The sequence below is a fragment of the Equus caballus genome, chromosome 24 (genome assembly GCF_041296265.1).
Source record: "Equus caballus isolate H_3958 breed thoroughbred chromosome 24, TB-T2T, whole genome shotgun sequence".
NCBI classification, from domain to species: domain Eukaryota; kingdom Metazoa; phylum Chordata; class Mammalia; order Perissodactyla; family Equidae; genus Equus; species Equus caballus.
Window position 1 is genome coordinate 29,795,841 of NC_091707.1, and position 26,532 is coordinate 29,822,372.

At 44.2% G+C, this 26,532-nt stretch overlaps 1 protein-coding gene across 4 annotated transcripts in view; it reads right to left on the reverse strand.

Moving 5' to 3' along the window:
• MAP3K9 (mitogen-activated protein kinase kinase kinase 9) overlaps positions 1 to 26,532 on the reverse strand; it is a 76,844-nt gene that overhangs the window by 18,699 nt on the left and 31,613 nt on the right. For all 4 annotated transcript variants that reach the window (XM_070249943.1, XM_014735679.3, XM_070249942.1 and 1 more), the window contains exons 3-6: positions 14,556 to 14,736; positions 5,889 to 6,037; positions 4,770 to 4,945; positions 499 to 739 (exon numbers count right to left, since the gene is read on the reverse strand). In XM_070249943.1, coding sequence (XP_070106044.1) covers positions 499 to 739; positions 4,770 to 4,945; positions 5,889 to 6,037; positions 14,556 to 14,736 — 747 coding nt within the window. The remainder of the gene's footprint in view (positions 1 to 498; positions 740 to 4,769; positions 4,946 to 5,888; positions 6,038 to 14,555; positions 14,737 to 26,532) is intronic.

Below are 26,532 nucleotides of genomic sequence, written 5' to 3' on the forward strand. Positions count from 1 at the left end.
TTATCTAAAGAAACCCTGAGATAAGTTATTTTGCAAAGCCAAGAGTTCTCTTGTCTCACACATACACACCCTGGAATTTTTTTTCTCCAGTTACATGCTTCCTTCTCCAGGTTTGCTTAAGTGAGATGTGCCTGTGTGAGCACCCATGCCTCTAGCAGCCTGGACCACGCTTGCCTGTCAGGTCCATCACTGGTTTGCTTTAGGTTTACTTAAGTGAGACGTGCCTGTGTGAGCGCTCATGCATCCAGCAGCCTGGACCACGCTTGCCTGTCAGGTCCGTCACTGGTTTGTCTTCCCTTCATATTCTCTGTTTAGTCACACCCAAACATTTCCCTGCAGTGGGGGAGCTTTTCAGCACGCCCGTCATTCCACCAAATAGAATGGCCCATTTCAAACCTGGGTCTCATGTTTCCAAGCTTTGTCTATGGCCCCAACAGATCCCCTCCACACCAGCCCCTGGCCCTGCTTCCACTTCCCAGAAGGTCCCTGGCCACTGACCAGAAGGGAGGCTGATGCGGTTTCCATCCTTGAGCTTCAGCCGGCTCTTCCGGAACTTGCCCTTGCGTTTCTTCACCCGGGGCTTCTCCTGGCACAGCTGGTGGATGATGATGTTGAGCTCCCGTTCTAGGATGTCAATCTCCCGCTCGGCCAGCTCCTGCTCCCGTCGCCGCAGCAGCTCCTCCTGGTTCTTCTGCTGGAGTGCAGCCCGCGTCAGCTCCTCCTCCCAGGTGCGGAGCTCCTGCAGGGTGAGTAGAACCATCAGGGAGAAGAGTGGGGTGCTCAGTGCAGAGGGGTGAGGTCCGAGAGCCTCCAGAGGGCTGTGCCCACAGCAACCTGGACAGCACTTCAAGTCCTCAGTGGAGATGTGGGGCTCAATAGTCAGCTGGTAAATGAACACCTGACCATCCTGAAAGGAAGGCTCAAAACAGCCATATGGAGGACATAGCTAGAGCAGCCACAGGTAAGCCCTGGAGACAGGGGCTGATAGTTCCCAGCTCTCCTTGATTACCAATTAAAATTGCCTGTGATTGGGCAAAAAATAGAGGTCTGGGCAGAAAATATAATCATGTACTTAAATTTTACAGACTTGGTTCTATTTTAATTTTTTTCTATTATATAAAGGATTTTTTTTAAAAAGCAGAGCCAACGTAATGTGATATAGCTTAAAATGTGCCCGCTGGAAATGAATCACCCCTAGGTAACACCTAACACTCAAATAAAAATAAATATATTTCCAGGGTGGCTGTTCAAAAGGTATGTGATGCATGTCATCTAAATCTTTGTTCACTTGGTGAGCAAATCCACTGAGCCATGTGTTCTGAACTCTCATCTTATCTTAAAGGACAACCACTTGCTCTGGATCGTGACAGCACAGCAGAGAAGAGAGAACATTTCCTGAAGTCTTTGCCAGGCGCTTGCTCTAGAACCACTGCCACACTAGGTGGGCAGAACCTCTTCCCCGTCTCCCCTTCCTTCCGCATGAATTTATAAATAAACCCAGCACACAGTTCCTGAGAAGAGGTGGGGGAGATAGGGAATCAAGAAACAGGAGAAAAAACAGGAAAGAGAACAAAGCATGTATATAAAAATTTAAAATCTGGAATCTAAACTGTTAACACTGGTTACCCTGGGCCTAGGATAGAAGAGGGGGACCAGAACTTAAGAAACTTTCACGTCGGGGGCTGGGGGCCGGCCCCATGGCCAAATGGTTAAGTTCGTGTGCCCCACTTTGGCGGCCCAGGGTTTCGCCGGGTCAGATCCTGGGCACACTCATTAGGCGATGTTAAGGAGGCATCCCACATACCACAACTAGAAGGACCACCCACAACTGAAATATACAACTATGTACTGGGGGGATTTGGGGAGAAAAAGAAAAAAAAAGAAGAAGAAGATTGGCAATAGTTGTTAGCTCAGGTGCCAATCTTTAAAAAAAAAAAAGCTTTCATGTCAATAACCTGACCGAACCATGTCTAAAAAGTGGGAAGGTTTTTCAATAAAGCAACCAGAGCAACACTTCCATGGTCGAAACTTATTATTTTCAATGAAATGCTCCACTATAAGAAGTCATTCTGGACTAAAACAAAATACTGTAGAAAAGGAACCTAGAGCTAGAAAAAAAAGCTGAGCAGCAGGTAGAGAGCAGAAGGAACAGAGACAAGATGGGAATAAAATATTCTGATGTTAGGAGCTTTTCATCTGACTTGTCCTCCATTCCAAAGAGAATATCATAAAAGTGATAGAAAGGAGAGAAATGAGAAGAGGATTAGCACCTTGAAAATTGTCTGGTACATGGTAGGTGCTCAGTAGTTGCTGAATAACTGTTGAGTCAATGAATGAATGAATGAATGAGAAATAGAAAGAAAGAGAGAGAAGACAATTTTATAAACGTAATCCTTCTTTATGGGAACATAGATTCATCGTAATTGCCTGAGAGATGAGCTTGAACTTTTGAACTTCTCCTTTGATGAGATAAGCCCCAAACAGATTAACTGCTGGGTGCCCTCCAAATCTTTGGCTTCTCTGTCCTGTTACTTTGCTTTCACCATCAGGAGAACAAAAACACATGGAAGAATCAGAAAAATTATTCCTGGTTGGTTGATTTTGCTGTTAAATGGAAAAGTTGAAAAGTTCAAGCTAATTTCAGCCTTCCTAAGTCCTCTCTCCTGCATGCTCTTGTCTAAGGGATGGCTTAGGTCTAAGCCCCTTCCTTTAAAGGAACTCAAACCCCAGCTCAGAGACCAACCCATCGTCAAATACCTAGAAGCAGTAGGTTGAGCCAACGTGAAGAAGGAGCTGAATCATATGGGCAACCAGGACAGCCATGGACTACTTCCCCATGGCGCCATATACCTAGAAGATCCACAAACAAGCTAAATCCCCTTCTTGTGAAACACCTATTTGGGGATCAACTTCACAGTATGCAAATCACATTTTCCACATCTAATGATTTAAGAGGAATCTCTCCAGAGAGAAAGCTCGTTATTCATCTTACCCTCACTTGCCCAACTACGAGCCTTATAATAGAGCGGCATCATAGCATGGTGGTTAAGAACAAGGATTCTGGAACAAACTGCCTGAATTGTGTCCTTGGGCAAGTTAACATGGGCATCATATGTGATACGGAGTTAAGAGCACCGACATCACAGGCTTGTGTTATATAAGACAATTATCATCTTATGTAAGATTACATAAGAATTCATATAAATTACTAGTAACGGGGCACGGCACATAGTACATGCTCCACAAATGTCAGCTCTTACGAGAATGGGTTTAACTTTTCCTAGTAACTGACAAAATCCAACTTTCATTTTTCTTACTGGCTGGTACCCTTATAATTTCATCAATCAAAAGAAAGATAATCAAGACTGAGTGATTCAGCAATCTAAAACTTGGCCAGCAACTCTGGGGGTTCTTCTAGTTGGAAGAGAATTAGTAACAGGAAGAGTCTCTTTTAATTGTTCTGCTCAATGGTCAGTGCAGGTCCACCCCTCTCCTCCTGGGTCCCTGAAGGATCATCATAAGCTCACTCCATTCCCCTACAGAATGCTCGTTGACTTGCCAAACAGTACCGGGTTTAGGATTGCTATGTTGCATAAAAAGAGTTTAATCTCTTCAAATCAGCTCTGGAAATGAGTTTTAAGTCATTTGTTTAGGGAAACATCAATGACATTGGAAAGAAGATGGTTTTGGCATCAGAAGACCCAGGTTCAAGATTCTGCTTCCCCACTTACAAGCTGGGTGACTTTAGACAAGTCACTGACCCTCAGCTCTGAGATGAAAAAGACAGTAACATGCCGTCTACATGCTGGTGGCAGGGGCCATAAGACTCCTCGATAAAAAGGACGAAAAAGTCTCATGAGACCTTTAAAGTGAAAGAACTTGGAAGCCATAGAGACATAGCCAATTTTAGCTACTATTATGATCATACTGCTTCCCAAATTCCCATAGTGGGGAGTGAGAAGGGAAAAAAGAAATTAACCAAGTCTGTCTATGGACACGCCTTGTGCCCCTGGCTGCAGCCCTTAGATTTAGTCCTGCCCCTGCAGTATAAGCAACATAACTGCTTTGATTAGCTTCACCAGTATGGACACAGGTGGATAATGACTGTTAACCACACACCAAGGGCACAGAGAGGGGCCATCAAGGGGGCTATTTAGGGAATGGCCACCAAAACAAAAGGTCAGATCTCTAATAGGCTAAGAGTCTCTGAACTCCCCAGTTGGTTTGGGCTTTGAGCTCTTCAAAAAACGTGAAAATGCCAAATGATTTCAGACCCATGGTATTTTTAGCCCATATGCTGTTTCTGGTTTTGATACCAAAGACACTGGCAGGATGTCCTGATAACTGTTCTCAATGTTGAAGCATCCATCTAAATCAAGTTAACCCCCTTCTAGAAGTTCATTGCAGAACCAAGAAACCTTTCTAGAACCCTCTTATATTTCAGCTGGCAGGGTGAGACAGCCTACTGGTACCTGCCCAATGGTGCTCTTCCTCCAGTTTGGACAATGAAGTAGATAATCCACAGGGAGAGCTTTGGACTCATGACTCTCCCTACTTACTCCTGCCACATCCCAAAAAGAAAGAAAAAGTCTCTATCATTTCAGGTCACACCTGAGGCCTAGAAAACTCTCTCCATGTAAAGCTGGGAAGGAAAGAGCTGCCCTGTTATTGCAAACCAAGCAGGAAGGTGGTCGTGTCAGAATCTATTCAGAGGCCCCAGTGGAGAAGGTCCACTGATTCAATGCATGCCTCTTTCTTTTCTTTCTTACCTTTTCTTTGGCCCTGAGTTGGTCAAACATCTCCTGAATCTCATGTTTCCAGTCATCCTGCAGGCAGTGGAAGGAGTCTTTGGGCATTTCGAAGAAACCAGACTCCTCTATGGTAGTTAGCTGGTCCAGGATATTCGTGAAAGATGGTCGTGAATGGGGGTCAGGGTTCCAGCAATCTGCATGGAACATGTGAGTAGACAAAAAACATGAATGAACAGAGGCAAACATATGACTTCGGATACTACGTGACTTCATCTGCCAGAAAACTACGTCTCATTTCTCCTTTCAGAAACAGAGATTGGGAATTAGGTAACCCCAACCAGGGCTCGGGAAGCAAAGCAAGCTGCCCAACATCACAGTCATAAAGAGTGAAATTGGAAATAAAAGGCAGCAGCTCTGCACCCATCCACTTCTGAGTGCTGACTCAGCACAAGACAAGCAAGTCCCAAGAGGTTTCCTGTGTGAAGCATGACAACCACTATTCATCAGGTTACAACATCACTCCAGGCCTGACAATAGGCAGCCACACACTGGGCCTCAACTTCCCAAAAACAGTGAGCTACCCTTCCCCCAATCAGTGGGCTGATGAGAAGGCAAGGATAAAAAGCACTGGTGTGGGAGTCAAGAAAAGTGAAGTCTGTCTACTCTCAGATCAGCCAATAACTAATGGAGTGGCCACCTGTCCACTTAAACTCTCTCAGCTTTGGATTTCTCTCTTACACGATTATAGGGTTTGACTAGATGACTTTTAGAGTTCCTTTCTTCTCAGATGTTCTTCATTTCTATATGTGAGACACTCAGAGATGCTGACATAAAAGCTGCAATACCTTCCTAATTTTGTATTAAATAATAATGTACTAAAGTACTGGAGAGCAGGCTTTAGTTATTAAGTTCTCCAGTCACTGTAGATGGGCAGAAGGGACATCTGTGACATCAATGTAGCAGGCCGGTAACATCATCTTGGGGAAGCTCTTCCAACTGCCCACAGGATTCCTCCTTGAGTGACTAATACTTCATCTGCTCTTTCAGTAACCGATCCTGTGGAACTGGCCAAAATCTATCAAGTGCTGATAGGAAGGTAAACTGTCTCCACTTTTGTTCCAGACAGGGGTCACTTACCTTCCATGAGTTTGGCAAAAGGTTCTGGGCATGTAGAAGGAATGGGAAGGGCAAGCTTGTTCATGGCCACTCCATAAGCAACTGCTAAGCCATCGATTCCTCGGAAGGGTACCTCCCCAGTCAGGAGCTCCCACAGCAGCACCCCATAGCTAAGGAGAGAAGAAGACAGAGGCCACAGGATAAACCAGGGGTGCAACTCACTGGCACAGCTCAGGAGGCTTTGCCAAGCACTTTCTCCAACATGTGGGGAAACTAACAAAACAGACGCGCTAACGTAATATAAAAGGGAGACCATAAGGCCTACTAGCTAAAAGCAAAAACTCTGCAGTCAGGCACACTTGGTCTCAAACTCTTGTTCCTCAAAATCCTCAACTGCAAAGTGCAAATAACACTAGCAGTCTCACGAGGCTGTCATGAAATAAATGAGCTCCTCTAAATCGGTGCTCAATAGCCACAGCTATTTTGTTGTTGTTATTGTTAACATAACAAAGTGGGAGAAGAGGCAGCCTCTCAGGAATAAATATTTTCTGTTTTAAGAGAACTTCAGCTTTAGTCACAGATATATATTTTTTAGCTTTAGAAAAGCAGAGAGCTGAACTCAAAACAAGCAGATTTTATCCTATAAAAGATTTCTTTAAATGCCCACTGGGTTGAATAGATTCCTGCGCTGGGTCAGCGTGAGTGAGTCCTTAACAGAAACCTCTGTCTAACTCAAAGGGAAAAGTTTCACATGGGTGGCCTGCATCGGGACAGCAAAGCGGTGTGTCAGCTGTGAGGGCTTCAGAGTTCACACTCTCCCTTTCAAGTCCACATGAAGAACTTCTTTCCACCCGTCCTGTGAGTCAGAGGATGGGGAGCACAAACCTTAGCAGAATAATTCTTCTATGAATTCACCATCAGAACCAGGCAAAATCACCTAACGTTCACTCCTTCCAGGAATAGGCAGGACAAGAAACCATAAGGCCACGAACAGCTGGAAGAGTGGCTCTCCTTATATTTTCAACACAAATCTTTTGTAACACTTATCAGTAGTTTACAATCAAGAAAAAGTCGTATTAATTAAAAAACAACAATAAACCCAGTATCTATTTTATCATGATACCTTGTATGTGCAGGGTGCTAAGACATTTACAAACGCTATCTTGAGTCTCTACCACAAACTTGCAAGGTAAGTATTACCATCGTCTTGCAGATGAGGAAAGCAAGTTTTAGACAGGTTTAGCAGCAGTTAGTAAGAGCATACATGGAGTAAGTCATGGTGGACCCTAGACCAAAGCCCAATTCTTTCTCTCTAGAATGCCTTCTACTATTTCTCTGTTTCATAAACTCTAATCGTCTTTCAAGATCTGTTTCAAATGCACCACTATTTCTTCATTCATTTTAAACATCTACTAAAGATTTACTATGTATCAAGCTCAATGCCAGGCACCAGGATACAGCATAGACACAGATCTTACCCACAAGGAGATTAGTAAGAGGAATAGAAAATAATCAATTAGAATACAGAGAGGTGAGTCATGACAGAGATACTATGAGGGCACAAAGAAGGGTCACCTAATCCAGACCAGGATCGGGGCCAGGAGACAGCTGGACCTCGGCTACTAAGTGAAGGAGGCGCCAGTGCTCCAGAGACAGGGGTCAGGGTGTACAAAGGCATGGGCCTGCCCTCAAAGAATCCCAAGTGGCCTGGCATGGCTCCAAAGAAGAGCAACGTCCCAACCAATGCGCCAGGGCATCCCGGAGGATCCCTACAGACAGGCCCTCAGAGTGGCCTTGCCAGTCTCCCTGGACAATGGCTTTACCCCAGTAAGCCCTCCAAATACTATTAGTTTCTTTATGCATCTTGACAGAAAAAAAGCCTGGTAGGACAGTTGCAGGTCTAGTCCTGTCTAGACAAGGAGTTGGACTTTAGTCTGAGACTGATGGGAACAATGCTGGACACTTTAGGAAGCCCTCCCTGACACCCCCAGGTGTTACTCAGCCCTTTTTTGGGATGCCATGTACTGTAGTTGTTTGTTTACCAGCCGTTGGGGCTCCTAAAGGGCATGTTTTTAATCTTTGCATCCTCAGGGCCTGGCCAGGCTCTGGTACACAGTAGCCTCTCCTATGGTGAGTGAGTTGGTGGGTGGGTGTGGGAATGAGCGCACGGTCAGATGGTCCTGCAGACTGCACTGGGTCCCTAGAGCAGGCCCCAAATACCATCAAGAACAGCACGACTACACTTCCTGCCAAACCTTTCATGTTTGGCACTCACCCAGATGGTGGTCATGCTGGGCAGCTTCTACCAAGTGACCTCTCAGAACTCTGAGCACTGCTGACTAGATTCCCATGTTAGAAGGACTCTCATCCTCAGCTGCCTGCTCTTGGGCAACCCCCAGGTCCCAAAGAACCCCTTCCTTCCATCCAGGCAAAGATGGCTGGTGTCCCAGCCCTAACTACTTGGAAAGACAGTAAAGTGTTTCAAAGATCAAAACGTGTCCTGTTTGTGTCCTTGCATCCCATCCCTGATGGTCTTCACACTGAGTGGTAGGTGACCCATGGACATGTCTCAGGCTATCGGGAAGATGGAGGAGCCAGAGACCTTACCCTCCCAGCTTCAAGGAGGGCAGCTCTGCTCTCACCTGGCTTGTTTCTTTGTTCATCTGCATTCCATTCCATTCCGTCTGAAGGGCTCTACAACTAAGAGAAACGGGAGAACTGCTGCTCAAGAAAGACGTAGACAGGCTTGAGATAAATGCCTACATTACCACTTACAGCCGTGTGACCCTGGGAGAGGAAGCTCACCTCTCCAAATCTCGGTTCCCTCAACGGTACAAGCAAGACAGCAACCCCCACCTCACGGAGTAGCTGCAAGGAATAAATAACAACAACTACTCCTCATCCAGAAACCACTACCTAAGGCTCGTAAGCAAACTGCGTTTCCCCTTGGAAAGCGTCTGCCGAGATGTAGGGAGAGTCCCCAGTGGTGGTGAGAGCCGTGCCAAGGGACACCAGCATCCAGGGAAAGTAAGCCTTTCTGGGGATGACTAGACCAGTCAAAGCTTTCCCCTGCCATCGTTCCTCTTTGCTTTTGTAACAGCAGGTGGGTGATATAAATGAAGTCTTGGCATTCCCTTGGCAGGAAGAGAGGCCAAGAAGGAACGGGAGAAATAGAGGTAAGACGGGTCTGAGCCTCAGGGAGAGTGGGGAAGTAGAAGTCCGCGGAATTTATCTCAGGTTTAACTTTGTTGCCCTCCCAGGATTGAGAGAAGACAAGAGGTCCTTTCAAGATCATTTACAAGCAGCCTGGAAGTACCAGCTCAGTTAAAACTTGGCCTTGGAGTCCCTCCCCCAACAGGGAACCACCAGCTCCCAAAGTGCTGCCAGTGATTTCCCAAGAGTCCTCACAGCCTAACCCAAACCCTCAGGAATGCACCCTGTGTCGATAAGGAACCACCTCAGAGGTGCGGCAATCCTCTCCACATTTGGTAGGGTCAGGGGTAGGGGACGGGTGTTTTATAGTTTTCAAAGTGAGGACAAGCACCAGAGCGGAAAGCAAAGCTTCCTGACCAAAGGCACAGCAATTCCACACCTGAGCTGGACCAGGGCTGTTTTTCTTATGAACCTACACTGTCTCTAAGATGCATGCTCTGAAAGGAAAGGCTGTCCCTTGAATAAGCTCCTGCACTTGGTAATTGGCTGTGACCCCACATTCCAGGAACAACACTGACTGTTTAACAATCTTTGGCAAAGACAATTGAACTACCATATGTGAAAGCACTTTGTAAATTGTAAAGTAACATACAATTCTTCTTCTGGCTGTTGTTAACCAGACCTCGTTCAAAATGATGATATATTTATTAACATATATATTACTATATACATTAATATAATTATTGACATAAATATTTATTGACATGGTAATATGCTAATGCTATATTATATTCAAAAAGCAGCTTATAAAACAGAATAATCCCATTTTAAGGGATGGGTAGATAAGCATGTGAACAGGAATAAACGCACCAAAATATCAATATAGATTATCTTTAGAGGTGGGTTGCAGGTGATTTTCTTTTTCCTTTTTTCTTGTTTATCTATATTTTCTAATTTTTTCTATAGTGAACATGTTTTACTTCTGTAATATTAGAAACTTAAAATGATTAACAAAATGCCTCCACTTCATCCCACACACAACAGGCGATAAGTCATTATAGGACGATGGCCTCTGGTTGTAACCACCTCTCCCTGCACAGCACGCCCAAAGGAAAAGATTTTGTCAATTACTCTTCTTGAGGTGGTCCAAAATCTAAGCAGATTGGGAAACTTACTAGAGGATCTGGGCCATTATCATCTTACCCTCCATCACAGTACGTGGAGGAGGCCAGAGAACTACCTCTGAAGAGCAGTAAGACAAACTCAGCTGGCACTGGGCACCCAGCAATAACAGAGGCCCAGAGGTCTGGATGAGTTCCAGGAGGGGAGAGGGTTGGACTCAGGCTCAGCCCAGTACCTGGCACAGAGTAGGCATTCAACAAACATTTCTTGAACAAGTAAATGAATTACAAGTCAACTGGGGAACCAGCTTTGTCCCGAGTTCCTGGGCACATTCTGGCCCTCTCTGGGATATCCTGCTGGGTCCCAGAGATGGCGGGCCATTCATTCTGGAAAAAGCTGCCCAAAGGGCAAGAACAAGAGTATACAGAAGGTAACACGGCTGCAAGCACAGAGTTTCAAGAGACACATATCCAGTAGTAACAACAGCTTTACTTCTACCACCTGCGTGAACTTAGGTACCTGACTTAAACCATCGAGCCTCAGTTACCTCAACAGTAAAATGGAAATGATATCTACTTTTGGGGATTCTTGCGAGGAACAAATGAGATAGGATACAGAGCATTCAGCAGAGAGCCTGGCCCTTAAGCATTTGTAGGTGGTACATACTGTTACCACTGTATGTGTATTGTACAAGTAGCAATGGACACACGTTTTCCTCTGGTAAAGGTGCGAGATCATCTGGAGCCACTTAGATGACTCGGCTTGAGGAGGGTAGAATTAACAGCCCATTTAGTGGATTCCATAAACTGTCTCCTACAAGGAAATGCTGTAGCATGAAAGCTAAGAAAGCTGCAAGGGAGCAGGATGAATTATGTTTTCAAACCACATTCATCAATCAAGCTGAGTCAGGAGGCTTAAATCCCAGGAATAATTCTAAACTAGAGACCCACCAGCAGAGTAGGCCATGTGACAATTCCCAAGACACCTCATCCAAAGTGCTGTTGATTTGGAGTTTACCTCCAAACTCTCCCCTTCAGAGAGCAGAATAACTTCATCAGATGCCTCTCACTGAAGAGGCTCCTCAAGCCTGCTTTCAGGACCTGTGGTCGAAGGGTAAGACCTGGAGGTTAGTCTTGGAACAAGGACATCTTGGGTAAAAGCTGAAAGCTCTTGCCTTGTTCCTTTCATGATGGACAAACCCCTGCAATGGCCTTGCCCTTCCTTGTCTGCCATTTCTGTCACCATGACAGAGAAGACCCTACATTAGGTATTTGAGCTTTCCTTTCCCACTAAGAATGTGCCTGGATACTGGAGGCAACTCTGTCCAAATCAATGTAGCAGCAGAAACCTTTAAAGTGTGTGACCACACAAGCTGAATGATTTCAAGGCCAGGCCGGGAGAAGAGGCTAGCAGGAATATAGGAAGAAGAAAATAATCACGTTACTGAGAAGTCATGGTTTCCCATGAAGAAAGGTAAGATAAAGTTGAGTGTGGCAAGTGGCTGATTGTCCCCCCAAATCCATGGAAGAGATTCTTCTTCCATAGTAAGCCCAGCTAAAGCCTACATTTGTCTGCTTCCTTTGCAGCCAAATGTGCCCACGTAACCACGCAATGGGGTGTGCACAAAGGAGATATGCATAACTTCTGGGTTGTCTCCAGATTAAAGACAAGCTGCTTGCTGTAGATAAGCTCTCTCTCCCCTTTTCTTCAGACTATAATGCAGAAGTAACAGTCACTCTGATGGAACCATTTAGCTAAGAACACCACCCTGAAAGAATCTGAGTTCCTGAATGATCTCACAGGACACAGCTGCCCCACCAGCCTGGACTGGCTGGACTACTCCTTGAAAAAGAAATACACTTCTACCTTATTTAAGCCATGACATCTGTATGTCTCTTTGTAATAGCAGCTTAGCTTAATTAATATACTAACTAATCTCATTAGCCTATGGTCAAGCAATGAATGTGTTAGGTTGAAGCATATTCAACTGCTGTTTTTGTAGGTCAAAAACAGTTGAATATCAGTGTACAGCTCAACCTAACGAGATCTGGTCAGAAATTTTCAGAAAAGGATAACTTCACCCTGTAGTTAATGTGTGGTGAAATAAGATTAAATATACGGAAGCTACAAAACATCATTGAAAGAAAATTAAAGGAGGCCTAAACAAATAGAAAGATATCCCATGTTCATGGATTAGAAGATTTAATGTTAAGATGGCAATACTCCCTCCAAAGTGATCTACAGAGTTAACACAATTCCTGTCAAAATCCCAGCTATTTTGCAGAAATTGACAAAATGATCCTAAAATTCACATGGAAATGAAGGGACCCGAAATAGCCAAAGAAGGAGGAAGTTGGAGGACCCAAACTCCCTAATTTCAAAACTTACTACAAAGCTACAGTAATTAAAACAGGGTGATACTGGCATACAGATAGACACATAGCAACAGAGTAAAACTGAGAGTCCAGAGATAAATCCTCACATTTATGGTAAATTGCTTTTTGAAAAGGGTGACAAGACAATTCACTGAGGAAAGAATAGTCTTTTCAACAAATGGTGCTGGGACAACTAGATAGCCATATGCAAAAGAATGAGATTGGTCCTCTACCTCCCATTGCATACAAAAATTAAGTCAAATGGAACAGAGACCTAAATGTAAGAGCTAAGATTATAAAACTCTTAGAAGAAAAATAGGTATAAGTCTTCATGACCTTGGATTAAACAATGGTTTCTTGGATACAACACCAAAAGCACAAGCAATCAAAGGAAAATAAATTGGACTTCATCAAAATTAAAAATGTTTGCGTTTCAAAGGACACTAACAAGAAAGTGAAAAGAAAACTCACAGAATGGGAGAAAATATTTGCAAATCATGTCTGATAAGGGATTTGTATCCAGAATATATTAAGAACTCTTTCAACATAAAAATAAAAGGACATATAACCCAAGTTTTAAAATGGCAAAGGATTTGAATAGACATTCATCCAGAGAAGATACACAAATGGCCAATAAGTACATGAAAAGATGCTTAACATAATTAATCATTAGGGAAATACAAATCAAAACCATAATGAGATACCACTTCTGATCTACTAGGATGGCTATAATCAAAAAGACAGACAATAACAAGTATTGAGGGGATGTGGAGAAACTGGAACTCTCATATATTGCTAATGGGAATGTAAAATGGTGCAGCCACGGTAAAAAACAATTTGGCAGCTCCTCCAAAAGTTAAACAGAATTACCATATGACCCGGCAATTACACTCCTAGGTATATACCCAAGAGAACTGAACACATATGTTCACACAAAAGCTTGTACACAAATGTCCATAGCAGCATTATTCATAATAGCCAAAAAATGGAAATAACCCAAATGTCCATCAACTGATGAATGCCTAAACAAATTGTGGCATATCCATACAATGGAATATTATTCAGCTATAAAAATGAATAGAGTACTGATACATGCTACAACATGAATGAACCTTGAAAATATTCTACCAAATGAAAGAAATCAGTCAGAAAAGACCACCTACGGTATGATTCCATTTGTACAAAATGTCCAGAAGAAGCAAATCTATACAGATAGAAAGTAAATTAGTGGTTGCCAGGGGGTAGGGATAGGGAGAATTGGGAAATGACTACAAACAGGTATCAGATTTCTTTTTTGGGTGACACAAATACTCTGGAAATAGATAGTAATTGTAGTGGGTTGAACAGCGGCCCTAAAAAGATATGTCCACGTCCTAATACCCAGAATCCTTATTTGGAACAGAATCTCCCTTCGAGTTTCTGGAGGGAGTGTGGCCCTGCTGGCACCAATTTCAGACTTCTGGCCTCCAGACTATAAATTTCTATTGTTTTGAGCCACCAGGCTTGTGGTAATTTTTACAGCAGCCCTAGGAAACTAATAACAATGGTGATTGTTGTAAAACTTTGTAAATTTACTAAAAATCATTAACTTATACATTTTAAAGGCTCAACTTTATGGCATGTGAATAATATTTCAATAAAGTTGTTATTTAAAGTACACACGTTCATAACCATACACATGCAAGCTCCTTTTACAACACGGCAGGAAGCAACAACTTCACAGGCTAAGTAAAGTACATGATAACCTATCGTCCTTTCTTTTGTATAACAAGGTGATGCTCCTGCCTCACAGTCACGAGAATATAAACTCTGTAGATGCTGATCCTCCCATCAGTGAGGACAGGATTTTTAGATCCATGTCCTTGTGACCTCGTGGGCTGACATTTACTAGAGGGATGGTTGGTCTAACCTGTGACTCCGCAGTTTTGGGGGTATGCTTCAGACCCATATTTTCCCAACCTCAATTCTCCAAATCCTGAAGTATGTGTGCAGCCAAGACAGACCTGGGGAACACTGACCCTGCAGCTCTGGACCTTACCTCCACACGTCGCTGCCTTTGGAAAACATGGAGGCACGAATGACTTCAGGTGCCATCCAAGCATATGTCCCTGCCGCGCTCATCTTGGTGGTTCGGTGCCACTCCCGAGCCAGGCCAAAATCAGTGATCTTCAGAATCTTGTTGCTCAGATCTCCATTCTCCACCTTTTGGAGGATCAATACTGGGCAACAAAAGGAATAGAGAAGAAACCAGAGAGTCTGCATTAATCACAGGGAAACCACCGAACACAGAGCCCTCCTTCCATCCTCTAGTCCTGAACTGCAGGCTCCATCATGTGGCTACCACGGGTTGATGGTAGGAGCCATTGTTCTCATACACCTACAATGCATAAATTTTTGTGCCAAGTATTTTATAGGCATTATCTTTAACCCTCAAAACAACTTTATGAGGTAGATAGTACTCTCATCTCTGTTTTACACATGAGGAAACAACTAGATCCAAAACCACCAGAAGCCAGGGCATTTCCGCACAGCGTACTTTCCTGGAATGTGTGTTATAGATATAGTCTCCCAGCAGTAGTGAAATGTTTAAACTCTCTCCTGGGAAAAAGTCACTACCACCTCATGGCATGGTGAGGTCACCAATAGAGATACAGCTCTGTTAGATAAATTTTCAAGGCCACACAACTAATAAGCCAGGGCTGAAACCCAGGCAGCCTGACTCAAGAGCCTTCTCTGTTGTCTTTACACCATTCAGCCCATTCACACTCTATGAAAGAAGAGCTGTGAGGTCACAGCTGACCCTTCTGAGAAGCAGCTCCTTGGGCTTTCTCTCTGCCAGGGCACCCCGGGCTATACCCACCCTCAGATCACAAGGAATGGAGGTACATGTTGGATTTTCAAGGTTTCAGATGGTGTCTGGACAGTTTCCATGAACCTCTCCAAGTTACTTTATTTAAGCTCTTAAGAAAGCACGTCTTTTGGGCACAGAGATTTCCCCTTAATCCAGGAACTCACCCCCACCCTTTGAGAACTGGCTGACAAGTTGGAGAGGTCAGAGTGACACACATGTTAACACCCGTGCTGCTCTCTGTGAACATGGCCCAGGCAGGAGGAGCTAGTGCACTGAACTGATTATACTCAGGGCCCTGCCTCCTACATTCTAACACCAAAGCACCACAGCGTGGGAGCCATCTTGGCTCTCCCAGGACAGCAGCTGAGGCAGCTACCTCACCCACTTGACGGTTCCAGTGGTAAGTGTGCCCTCGTGGGAACCAATCTCCCTCAAAAGAGCAAAACTGCAAATTGACTCAAGTGCTGGAAGCTAAGTCAAGGAACTCTGCCGGAGTGGGCAGCTAGCGAGCTCCTTGGACGTGCGGAAGCCAAGCCTTCGTGTTCCCAAGTGGGACGGTTGCAAAGGCCCAGTGGCAGCATAACCTCTGGTGGGCCAGACGCTGAACCACCCGGGATTCAGAGCTCAGTACACAGGATTTCAGCAGAGGAAGAAAGACTCTCTGCCGTTCAAGCCCAAATGGGGAGGGTACGGAAAGGGAACGATTTTAGGGTAACTGCCTTAGGCAGGTCCCTCAAGTCGCACAATTGGACTTTTCCTGCTGCCCCCAACAAATGTCCACTGAACTGTTACATATTGAAAGGACTTAGGCCTATGTGCTTCTCAGAAAATCAGCCATAAAGAGGGATTACAAGCAGCCATAGGCCTGAGAGCACAAGATAAAACAGTGCCAGCCACTCCCTAGATCTAATGGACTGAGACTCCTTCCTCCACGCCCTCTCCCCACCTCCTCTTACATACACCCCCCACGCCGAGCTGCCAGCGTCCTGAATGGGTCCAGGCCTCTGAATGCTTGGGCAGACTGGAAAAAAAAAAACCTTTCTCCATCTCTCCAGATTCTTCTGTGCCTCTCTCCTCCTTTCCTCGGGCAGAGATAGACAAATATGGACCCAGACTGCTGGGCAAGTGACTCTAAAGAAACCCACCGTTCCTTCTACAGAGGTGGCCGCCCGCTCCTGACCATTTCTTTCTGAGCCGCCCTTAAACAGAAGATTTGGAGGGAACCCTATCCTTCCATATCCAGTGGGGTTCCGTCCCGCCACCCCAGACCCCAGAGGACTGGCAGGGGCAGGGGGAGGAGGAGAACAGTTTCATGATACTGTGTGGATCCAGCTGAGCTGCCTCACTCTATGCTGGAAGGGGAAGCAGCGAAGTTTACATTCTGTTACAGGAAATAGCTGTTTTAGAAACTGAATAGCATATTGAAGATGATTTTTGAAAACAGACTAATCTGTCAGATGGCTTAAAAGGAATGGCAGAATGATGAAGATGGGGCAAGAATCAGCCCAGGGACGTTGGTCTGAATTTAAATGACTTTAGATAGCACAGGTCCAGCCTGGTTCCATCTAACGCCACTGCTCCCTGCTGCCTTACAACCAGCTGACCACGAACATTTATCCCAACAGGTTGGGTCCCTGAAGCCATCTGAGTTAGAAATCCCTGGCCTAGGGGTCCTGCCCTCTGCAAAGAGGAGAGGCTGTGTAATCAGAAGCCAGCTAGTCATCCTGGCAGATGGTAAGAGCCGATGCTTCTCAATAATGGTTTCCTGAAACACTGCTATCTACTAAGCATCTATTACTATAAATAATTAAAGCAACAAAGTATGTGAAAGCTTTACCTTTTTTGTAGATTTTTCTTCATTGAGATAAAATTCACATAGAATTAACCATTTAAAGTGAGCAATTTAGCAGTACTTAGTACATTCACAATGTGGTACAACCACCACCTTTATCTAGTTCCAAAACATTTTCATTGCTCCTGTAAGGAAACCCAGTACCCATTAAGCAATTATTCCCCATTCTCCTCTCCTCCCAGCTCCTGCCACCCACCAATCTGCTTTCTCTCTCTATCAGTTTACCTATTCTGGATAGATCATATAAACAGGACTATTCAACGTGAGACACATCTGGTTATTTCACATAGCATAACATTTTCAAGGTTCATCCACATTATAGCTTGTACCAGTACTTCATTCCTTTTTATGGCTGAATAATACTCCATTGTATGTATATACCACAATTTGTTTATCCATCTGTCCACTGAAAGACATTTGGGTTGTTTCCACCTTTTGATTATTGTGAATAGTGATGCTATGAATATGTGTGTACATATACTTGGAGTATCTGTTTTCAGTTCTTTTGGGTGTATACCTAGGAGTGGAATTGCTAGCTTATATAGTAATTCTACGTTTAACTTTTTTTTTTGGGTGAGGAAGACTGGCCCTGAGCTAACATCCATTGCCAATCTTCCTCTTTTTTTGCTTGAGGAAGATAGCTTAACTTTTTGAGAAACTGCTAAACTGTTTTCCACAGCAGCTGAAGATTTTACAGTCTCATTAGTAGTGTATGAGGGTTCCATTTTCTCTTCAACCTCGCCACACTTATTTTCATTTTTTTTTATTATAGCCATCCTAGTAGATGTGAAATAGTATCTCATTGTGGTTTTGATTGGCATTTCCCTAATAACTAATAATGCTGAGCATCTTTTTGTGTGCTTGTTACCCGTTTTTATATCTTCTGTGGATAAATATCTATTTGTTGTTTGCCTTTTTGTTGTTGAGTTATAAGACTTATAAGTTATAAGTATATCCTGGATACTAGACCCTTATCAAATATATGATTTGAAAATATTTTTTCCCTTTCTGTAGGCTGTCTTTTTTACTTGATAATGTCCTTTGATGCACAACATTTCTTAATTTAGATGAAGTCCACTTTATTTTTTCTTTTCTTGCTCATGCTTTTGTTGTAATATCAAAGAATCCATGGCCAAGTTCAAGTTCATGAAGATTTACCTCTATGTTTTCTTCTAAGAGTTCTATGGTCTCAGCTCTTATATTTAGGTCCCTGATCCATTCTTAGTTAATTTTTGATATCATATGAGATAGGGGTCCAACATCATTCTTTTGCATGTGGATATCCCATTGTCCCAGCGCTTCTTGTTAAAGAGGAAAGCTTGACTCTTTAAAACAGAGTGAAGCACAGTCCTCTCCCAACATGGTTTCCCTGGTAGGAAAGAAAGGTTATATTCACAGCAGCTTACTTACCTGAACCACTGCAGTGAGCCCATTCTAAGCTTCTACCGCTGACCAACTGCAGCAATAGCAAATTATCATGCTTGACTTCTTGGAAAACTTAGGAATGTTTTATCAAAATCTGGTGAAGTCTATGAAAGCATATTGTGTAAACCTCCCCTCTCATGCGTAGGGTAGTGGAACAAATGCTGAAAACAACTAACAAGTGCAAGTCAATGGGGGCCTGGCTAAGACAGAAGGAACAGAGAGGAAAAGACGCATTAGAACTAAAGACCTAGTGATTAACCAGATATAGGGGCTTGATGGAGAAGACAGAGGTCGCCAGCCTAGTACACATGGGTACCAAGTAGAACAGTAGTGCCCCTCATTGAGAAGTTGAGAGACAAAGCCCATTTGAGAAAGCCACATTGAGCATGGGACATAATGGTGTTTAAGGTGACATCAAGTTTAGGCTTGACGTTTTCCATGGGACCCTGGACCAATTTCATGAACTCTGCACCTCTATTCTCGCTTTTGTAAAATGAGGATAAAGACTAATAAGATTAATAAAGATGATACAGCAATGAAGCACCCAGCAGAGAGTATGGCACATAAATAGGCACTCAGGACACCACAGCTATTATTATTATTACTAAGTGTCTTGTAAGTAAGTGGAAACCATGGAACTCAGCACTCAAGGTACTAGGCGTGAAGCCTGGCAGTCTCTGATACATAATAACCATGCAATAAATTTTTACTGTATAAACAAATGGAATGATTGATTAATTAATAATGTTAGCTACCTATCAATCACTTAGTGGCATGCTGCTCTTTACATACATCACCTTAGTTAATCCCTAAATTAACCCTATGAAGTAGGTGTAATTATTTTCTCCACGATAAAACACACACAGAAAGGTTAAGTTAGAGAGGGATGGAGATGGGATTCGAAACCAGATCTCTCTTTGCACGCTGTGCCATCCAGGGGACAGAAAAGAATCCTATGCGTCTTTAAGGCTTATCTCAATTTCTGCCAGATCCCTAAAACCGTCAGTCATTAACTAGCCTTCACCACTCTTCCTTTTCCTGAATTATTCCTTCAGCATCCAAAACCAATACCATATAATTAAACATTATATTTTTTATGATTATTCTTCATATGTATTTAATAGTCATTTATTTATTTATTGGTGAGGAAGATGGTCGCTGAGTTAACATCTGTGCCCATCTTCTTCAATTTTGTATGTGGGACGCCACCACTGCATGGCTTGATGAGTGTGCGTAAGTTGACGCCCAGGATCCAAACCTGCGAACCCTCGGCAACTGAAGCAGAGGGCACAAACTTAACCACTACGCCACAAGGCTGGCCCCATATTATATACTTCTTTTAATCATTCCCCGCTGCTGCGTGAATGTGTGCCTCATCATTTTCTCTAGAATGTGATGGAATATGACTCCCAGAAGGCAAAAACCTCTCCTTCTTCTGGAACCCAAGTCGTTCCCCCTCCAGGAACCAAGCAGAGGACCAGGCTCTCTGGGGGAACTGACCCCTCACTGGTCACTTCTTTTACTGAAGGAGTATCTGTGCATCTTCTGAGACCATCAACCTCCCCATTTGATTGTTGTTGAGTGTTGGGCAGCATCCCCCCAATACTATCCATCCCTGAGGCACTAAGGGGAGCCGGTGTGTACCAGGCAGGATAACAAGACTGGAGAAGGAGGAACACCTCAGCCAGGGGTCACTAGTGACTAACACACTCAAGTGGTGCCAGGTGGGGTGGGGGGACACAAGGCAAGATGAGCTGGGGACTCTGCCCATAAGGGCCTTCTACACACCATATGGAAAGATACTCGACAAGATGGAACATCAGGTCAAGACAAAGCGTGCAGCAATAAGGGCCCACATTTTGCTACAATTAATAAGATAATCACAGTTTTCTAAACCTCAGTAACCCAAAGACATTATTCTTGACTATTTCCAGATCAGGACACCACCTATATACCATTTATTTAACATTTTTCTTAAAATTGACTTTTTTCAAAATGGCTTCAAGAAATTTTATATCATTATTATAAATGGAAAAGACAAATATCCTTCTAATATTAGGTAACTTGTACAAATAAATAAAAGGAAAACAAAAATAAACATTATTAAGTTTCAGTAGATCCTGCTACTGCTCATAGCCTGAGTCTAAAGCCTGCTGTCTCCGTTAGAAACAAAAGATTACAGGTGTAGAGGGGAATAAAGGCAGACTAGCACCAAAATGAATCTTGACCTCCAAGAACATGGAGAGGTTGAATGAGTTTCTATGGGATTCAACGGTACTGAATACAGACCACCTAAATGGCCTCAGGGCCATCCTCTGCTAGGAATTCAGAAGAAGAAATGAGTCAGACAGGGTGGCCACAAAGGGCTCGTGAGAATGACCTAATACCATTTAGCTGGAGGCCAGGCTCTCAAAACTTGGCATACCTGAGGAGACTCTCCCATTAGGTCCTAATGGTAAATTTAGCTTTGGTTGATGATTTATCATTTTGAGATTTCGTATTTATTATTCATCTCCATTAGCATAAGGGGCTCCGATTTGCTAAATGATCACCTTGGCACCAAGGCTCCTATCACCATGCCTTCATTTGGTTTAAATGATTCAGCATCATCTCTCCCAGATTAAGCAACTGGCCTAACTCTGTTTTGAGGGTTGTGTTCTGCTTGGTTTAGTCTTTTTTCTTTTTAAGTTTATTGTCAAATGCATATACACATAAAAGGGTGGATAAAACATGTTTGCATGGTTAAAAGAAAATAAGATGAAAACCCATGTAATCCCATCCAGTCTCTGAGAAGCTCCACGTGTCCCTTCCTGTCACATCCCTCTCCCTCTCCCCAGACATCTCAGTCTTGACTTTTGTTATGCGTTCCTTTACTTCTCTTTATGATTTTACCACTACGTACACATACTAAATAAGATATTGTTTAGTTTTGAAAAGGTGCTTTTGACAAGTCAAAAGTGGTTGTGTATACTAGTTTTCTAGGGCTGCCAAGCAAAACTAACACAAACTTGATGGTTTAAACAACAGAAATTCACTGCCTCACAGTTCTGGAGGCTAGAAGTCCAAAATCAAGGTGTCACCTGGGCTAGGCTCTTATCAAAGGCTATAGAGAAGAATCCTTCCTTGCATCTTCCAGCTTCTGGTGGCTGCCAGCAATCCTTGGCATTCCTTGGCTCAGGGTAGCATAACTCCAATCTCTTCATTCGGCTGTCTGCCCTCTGTGTGTGTGTCTCTGTGTATTCACATGGCATTCTCAGCTCTGCGTGTCTGTGCAAATTTCCCTCTTCTTATAAAGATGCCAGTCATTGGATTAGGGCCAATCCTCATCCAGCATGACCTCATCTTCACTTGATTACATCTACAGAGACCCTATTTCCAAAAAAGGTCACATTCACACCTTAGGACTTCAACATGTATTTTTCAGGGGGACACAAATTTACCCACAATATAGAATAACAGTAAAAACATTGCCTTTGCTAGATGAAGCCTCACAGAAGGAAATAAGCTAAACATAGTGTCTGGTCATAGTCCCAGAGAACTGACAAGAGCCCTTTCTGGGAAAGTCAGTAAGCGAGATCATCTATGAGTTGGAAAAAGTGGGTAGATGACCACAGTGGGAACATCTGGCACTTGGGCAGCAGAGATGCAAATACTAGACATCCACCAGAAATATCGTTGGAGGAGCAGGCTTCTCTGTATTTTCTATTTCTAAATTTACTTTAGCCTACCCCTGGTTCTCAGGGTTGGGCAATGAAAACACTTCTGTCTGCCCAATTAGCAGGTCAAGGAGGGGTGAGCAGGAGCTTCATCAGCACATGAGCAAGACAGCCAAGTGCAGATAAGAATCTGGACCAGCCTCCCCCAGGTAGTCAGTCCTCAGGTGAAAGAGATGGAACACCAGCAGCAGGTGAGCTGGTGATGACAGCCTGAGTGACCCTGCCCGATCTCAACTGCCCATCATCTTCGTCTACTGCACAGCCGTTCTCCTGGGATCTCCCTTCAGTCCTCAGAGTTTTCCTTCATCTCTCTCCTGTGTTAATTCCTGTGTCCTGCATCCCACCTTCTCTCTTTGCTGGTCTCTTCTCTTGCTTTGGTGGTGTGCATTCTCCAGCAGCTCCTTAGAAACCGTGAATGGAAAGCACATTTTTTTTAGTTAGAAAATGTCTATATTCCACCCCCATACTTGGTATAGAAATGATTGGAGATCCTCCTTCACAATTTTGAAGGCATCGTACATTATTTTCTTGCTTCCGACATTGCTGTTAAGAAGCCTCAAGCCATTTTGCTTCCTGATGCTCTGTAAGTGATGGGTCTTTTTCTTTCAGGAAATTTTCAGTCTCTTCTTAATCTCCAAGGTTCTAAAATCTCAGAGGGATGTGGCCTCGGGTGGAAACTTTGTGAGCACTTTCAAATCTGAACACTCGTCCTTCAGTTACAGGGAGTTTTCTTGAAGTATTTTACTGTTAATTTCCTCCTTTATATTTCCATTTTCTCTCTTTCAAGAACCTCTATTATTCAGATATTGGGCTTTCCAGACTGGTCCTCCAATTTTCTTACCTTCTCTCCTGTACTTTTTCCATCTTTTTTTCTTTTTGCTCTTCTTTTAGAGACACCATCGCTTTATCTTCTAACCCTTCTATGGGTTTTTCATTTCCCTATCATGGTTTTAATTTCTAAGGGAGCTCTTTTTTGTTCTCTGAATTGTTTTTTTAATGGAGTGGCCAGCCCAAATGTAGCCGTGGAACAGCTGTTTTTGTAATATGCACAATGTCTCTTCTTTCACCCAACTGCATCACTGGTGGCTCTTTGTTTTCTCCCAGTGTAGTATGTTTCAGCTACTTTTTCGATTTGTGCTTCAGTCTCTAATGCACCTTTGCTCAGAGTTACAGCAATCCGGTGGCTGTCCATTCATGATTAAGAAACAAATTGTGCTTATGTTTTTTTTTTTTTTAAAGATTGGCACCTGAGCTAACAATTGTTGCCAATCTTTTTTTTTTCTTCTTCTTCTTCTTCTTCTTCTTTTTCTCCCCAAAGCTCCCCAGTACATAGTTGTGTATTCTAGTTGTGAGTGCCTCTGGTGGTGCTATGTGGGACGCCACCTCAGCGTGGCTTGACGAGCGGTGCCATGTCTGTGCCCAGGATCCAAACCAGTGAAATCCTGGGCCGCCAAAGCCGAGCATGCGAATTTAACCACTCGGCCACGGGCCAGCCCCTGCACTTATGTTTTAAAAAAGGAAATCCTTATGTTCTAAGGTGCATACCAGAAAAATTTACCAAAACAAGGACAGGATGCTGCAGCTTTCCTTCAAAACAGTCAAAGGAGGGAAATGAGTGGGGTGACAGAGGAAGCACGATCACCCACAAGGTGGTCATGGTTGATGCTGGATGAGTGCTGGGGGGTTCCTTATGCCCTTCTCCTTACTTGTGTGTATGTTTTCCATAATAGTAAGTGGGCCAGGTGAGACAGCAAAAGCTGACTAGAACTCTGAGCACACAGGAGGGATGTGTCAACTGTGAGCTTCACCACCGGGAGATCCGGGTAAGCCTGGACAAGGTATCTGAGGTCACTTCCTTGAGCTGGTCAGCTCCCAGAGAGCACTATTCTTCCAAACCACTGGGAAAATAAAGGTCTGGCTGCCAGTGTGCCAGGAATCCAGTCAGGAGGAGGCCGAGGTGGTCTCGGAAGGCAGACTTCAGGATATAAAGAGTTACTTCCTCTCCACTTCTTTTTAGTACCCATAGCCTCCAGTGTGCAATCACACCCCAATCCAGAAACCGTCTCACCCCTTCTAAAGGGAAAGGAAGTCAGGTGGCTGCATGGAGTAGAGGAGGAAGAGATCCATGGGACCCAAATGCATTTCCTACAAGTGCTCCTCAGTCTGTTTATTTTAGCACCCGCCTTGACCCCAGTTCCAGAGGTACCTGGTGCTGCCAGTTCCCAGACTTTACAGGATTCTGTGGTTCTTTGGATTTTGATTAGTTCTTTGCTTTCCCCACTGTCAGCTTAGAATTATCTTTCTCAAATATCCTAAGTCAGCTATCGCTCATCTACCTGTTTTCCAGCTTCCAAAACTTGGTTGCTGCTGTCTTCTCTCTTGTTGGCCTCGTGAGTTGTCGTAGTTTTAGCTGGGTTTCAAGAGAGAGCACAAGCAGATGCAGTATCTGTATGTGTTCGATCTGCCCTCCTAGCCCAGCATCCGGCCTTCAGTTTTGTTTGTTTCCTTCGGGACAGGGAGAAGGAAACTGGCAGAGTCTGTATCCAAAGGGACCCTGCAAGGGTTTCCACATTTCCTAGGCTTGGTTCTTCCATCTTTCCCCATATGCAAAATCTGTACTCCTGCTTGTGACTGCCACAGCTCGGCTCAACCATCAGATCTGTGTCACAACATCCTCTCCCACCTTAACAAGAATAAGCTCGGAGCTGCCGCAAGGCAGAAAGAAAAAAACAACAGACGAAGACCCAGAATATCTGGGTTCTGGCTCCACGACTGTGTGGTCTTCACCCATCTCTGACATTCTCTAAGTCTGTAATTCCCTGAAAGTACTGTCGGTCTTTCCTGGGGCCAGCCGACCTCCACCACCCATCTGAGCTGAAGAACAGCTAAACCCAAGGGCAGAGAGGAGTGAGGCAAGGTGATTCCACCCAAAGAAAAGCTCCATTCACTAGACACAGTCAGGCCTTAGGGCAGCTGAGTCAGCACTGCAGACATTTGCTTCCTGCGGCCTGGTGTCTCCAGTAGAGGAAGGAAGAAGATCTCAGGCTCCAGTCCCACTCAGCAGCCCAGAGTGCCAACAGGCTGGCTGCTAACACAGAGCAGGTTCCCTGCTGTGCTGACTCAGCAAGAGCCACATGGAAAAGCCTGACTCATGGACCACTACCGTGCAGCGAGGGCACGACCAGCATGCAGTCCCCAGCCTCTCCTGCCCCTGGCACTCGGCCCACTCTGTTCCTCCAGGCAAGGCCAAGAGTGGCCAGACTTGCTTACTGAGGCGAGTGATTCACCACCTAGACTCCCTAACTCTCCGGCTCAGCAGAGGTGTGGTGCTGCCTAGAGATGGCAGGGAGATGCCAGGAACAGCTGAGGCCCCAGCTGGGTTCAGCACCGTCAGCAGAGCTGCACCAAGTGGCACAGCACAACCAGCAAAGAGAACTGTGCTTCCTGACAGGCACTCAGGGACAGGAAGCCAGAAGTCCCTGCTGGACAAACGACAGAAAGGTGGAGAGGACTGGGTCCTTGGGGACTTAGGGTCCATCCCCTCTCTTCCTACAGAAGAGGAAACCAAAGTGAATGGAGGTGTGAAGTGCTCTCCTGGCAAAGCCAGAGGACACCCAGCACAGTGACCTTCTCCTAAGACCCAGAGGTCACAGGAGCTCAATAAAGATTTGTCTTGAATGAAGGAATGAATACAAACCATCCCAAAAGGTTTTGGATTAAGTCAGTTTAGACAGTGGTCCCCAAATACCTGTTTGAGGGCTGGCTACATCAGAATCACCAAAGATGCTACAGCAATGGTTCCTAACATATTAAAATATGTCCTTTCAGGTTAAAAGAAAAAAAAAGCCACTACTACAATGGTAGATGTACTTTTAGTATGTGCTGATTAAGAAAAGACTAACCAGAGCTCATGTTTCCAGGGGCCTTGGTGCATGCTGTGCCCTGATTAAGTGATTCACATCCATAATATTATTTAATTAACAACTCTGGAAGGCACTTTCAGATGTGGAGGTTGAAATTCAGAGAGGCGGGTCCACAGGCGGTAAGACAGAGCCAGGATATAACCCATGTCTGAATGAAATCACAGTCAGGGCCCCACCACGCCACATGAAACACCCAATAACAAAAACACTTTTCAATGAATTGGTATTTTATCAACACAGCAGCACCT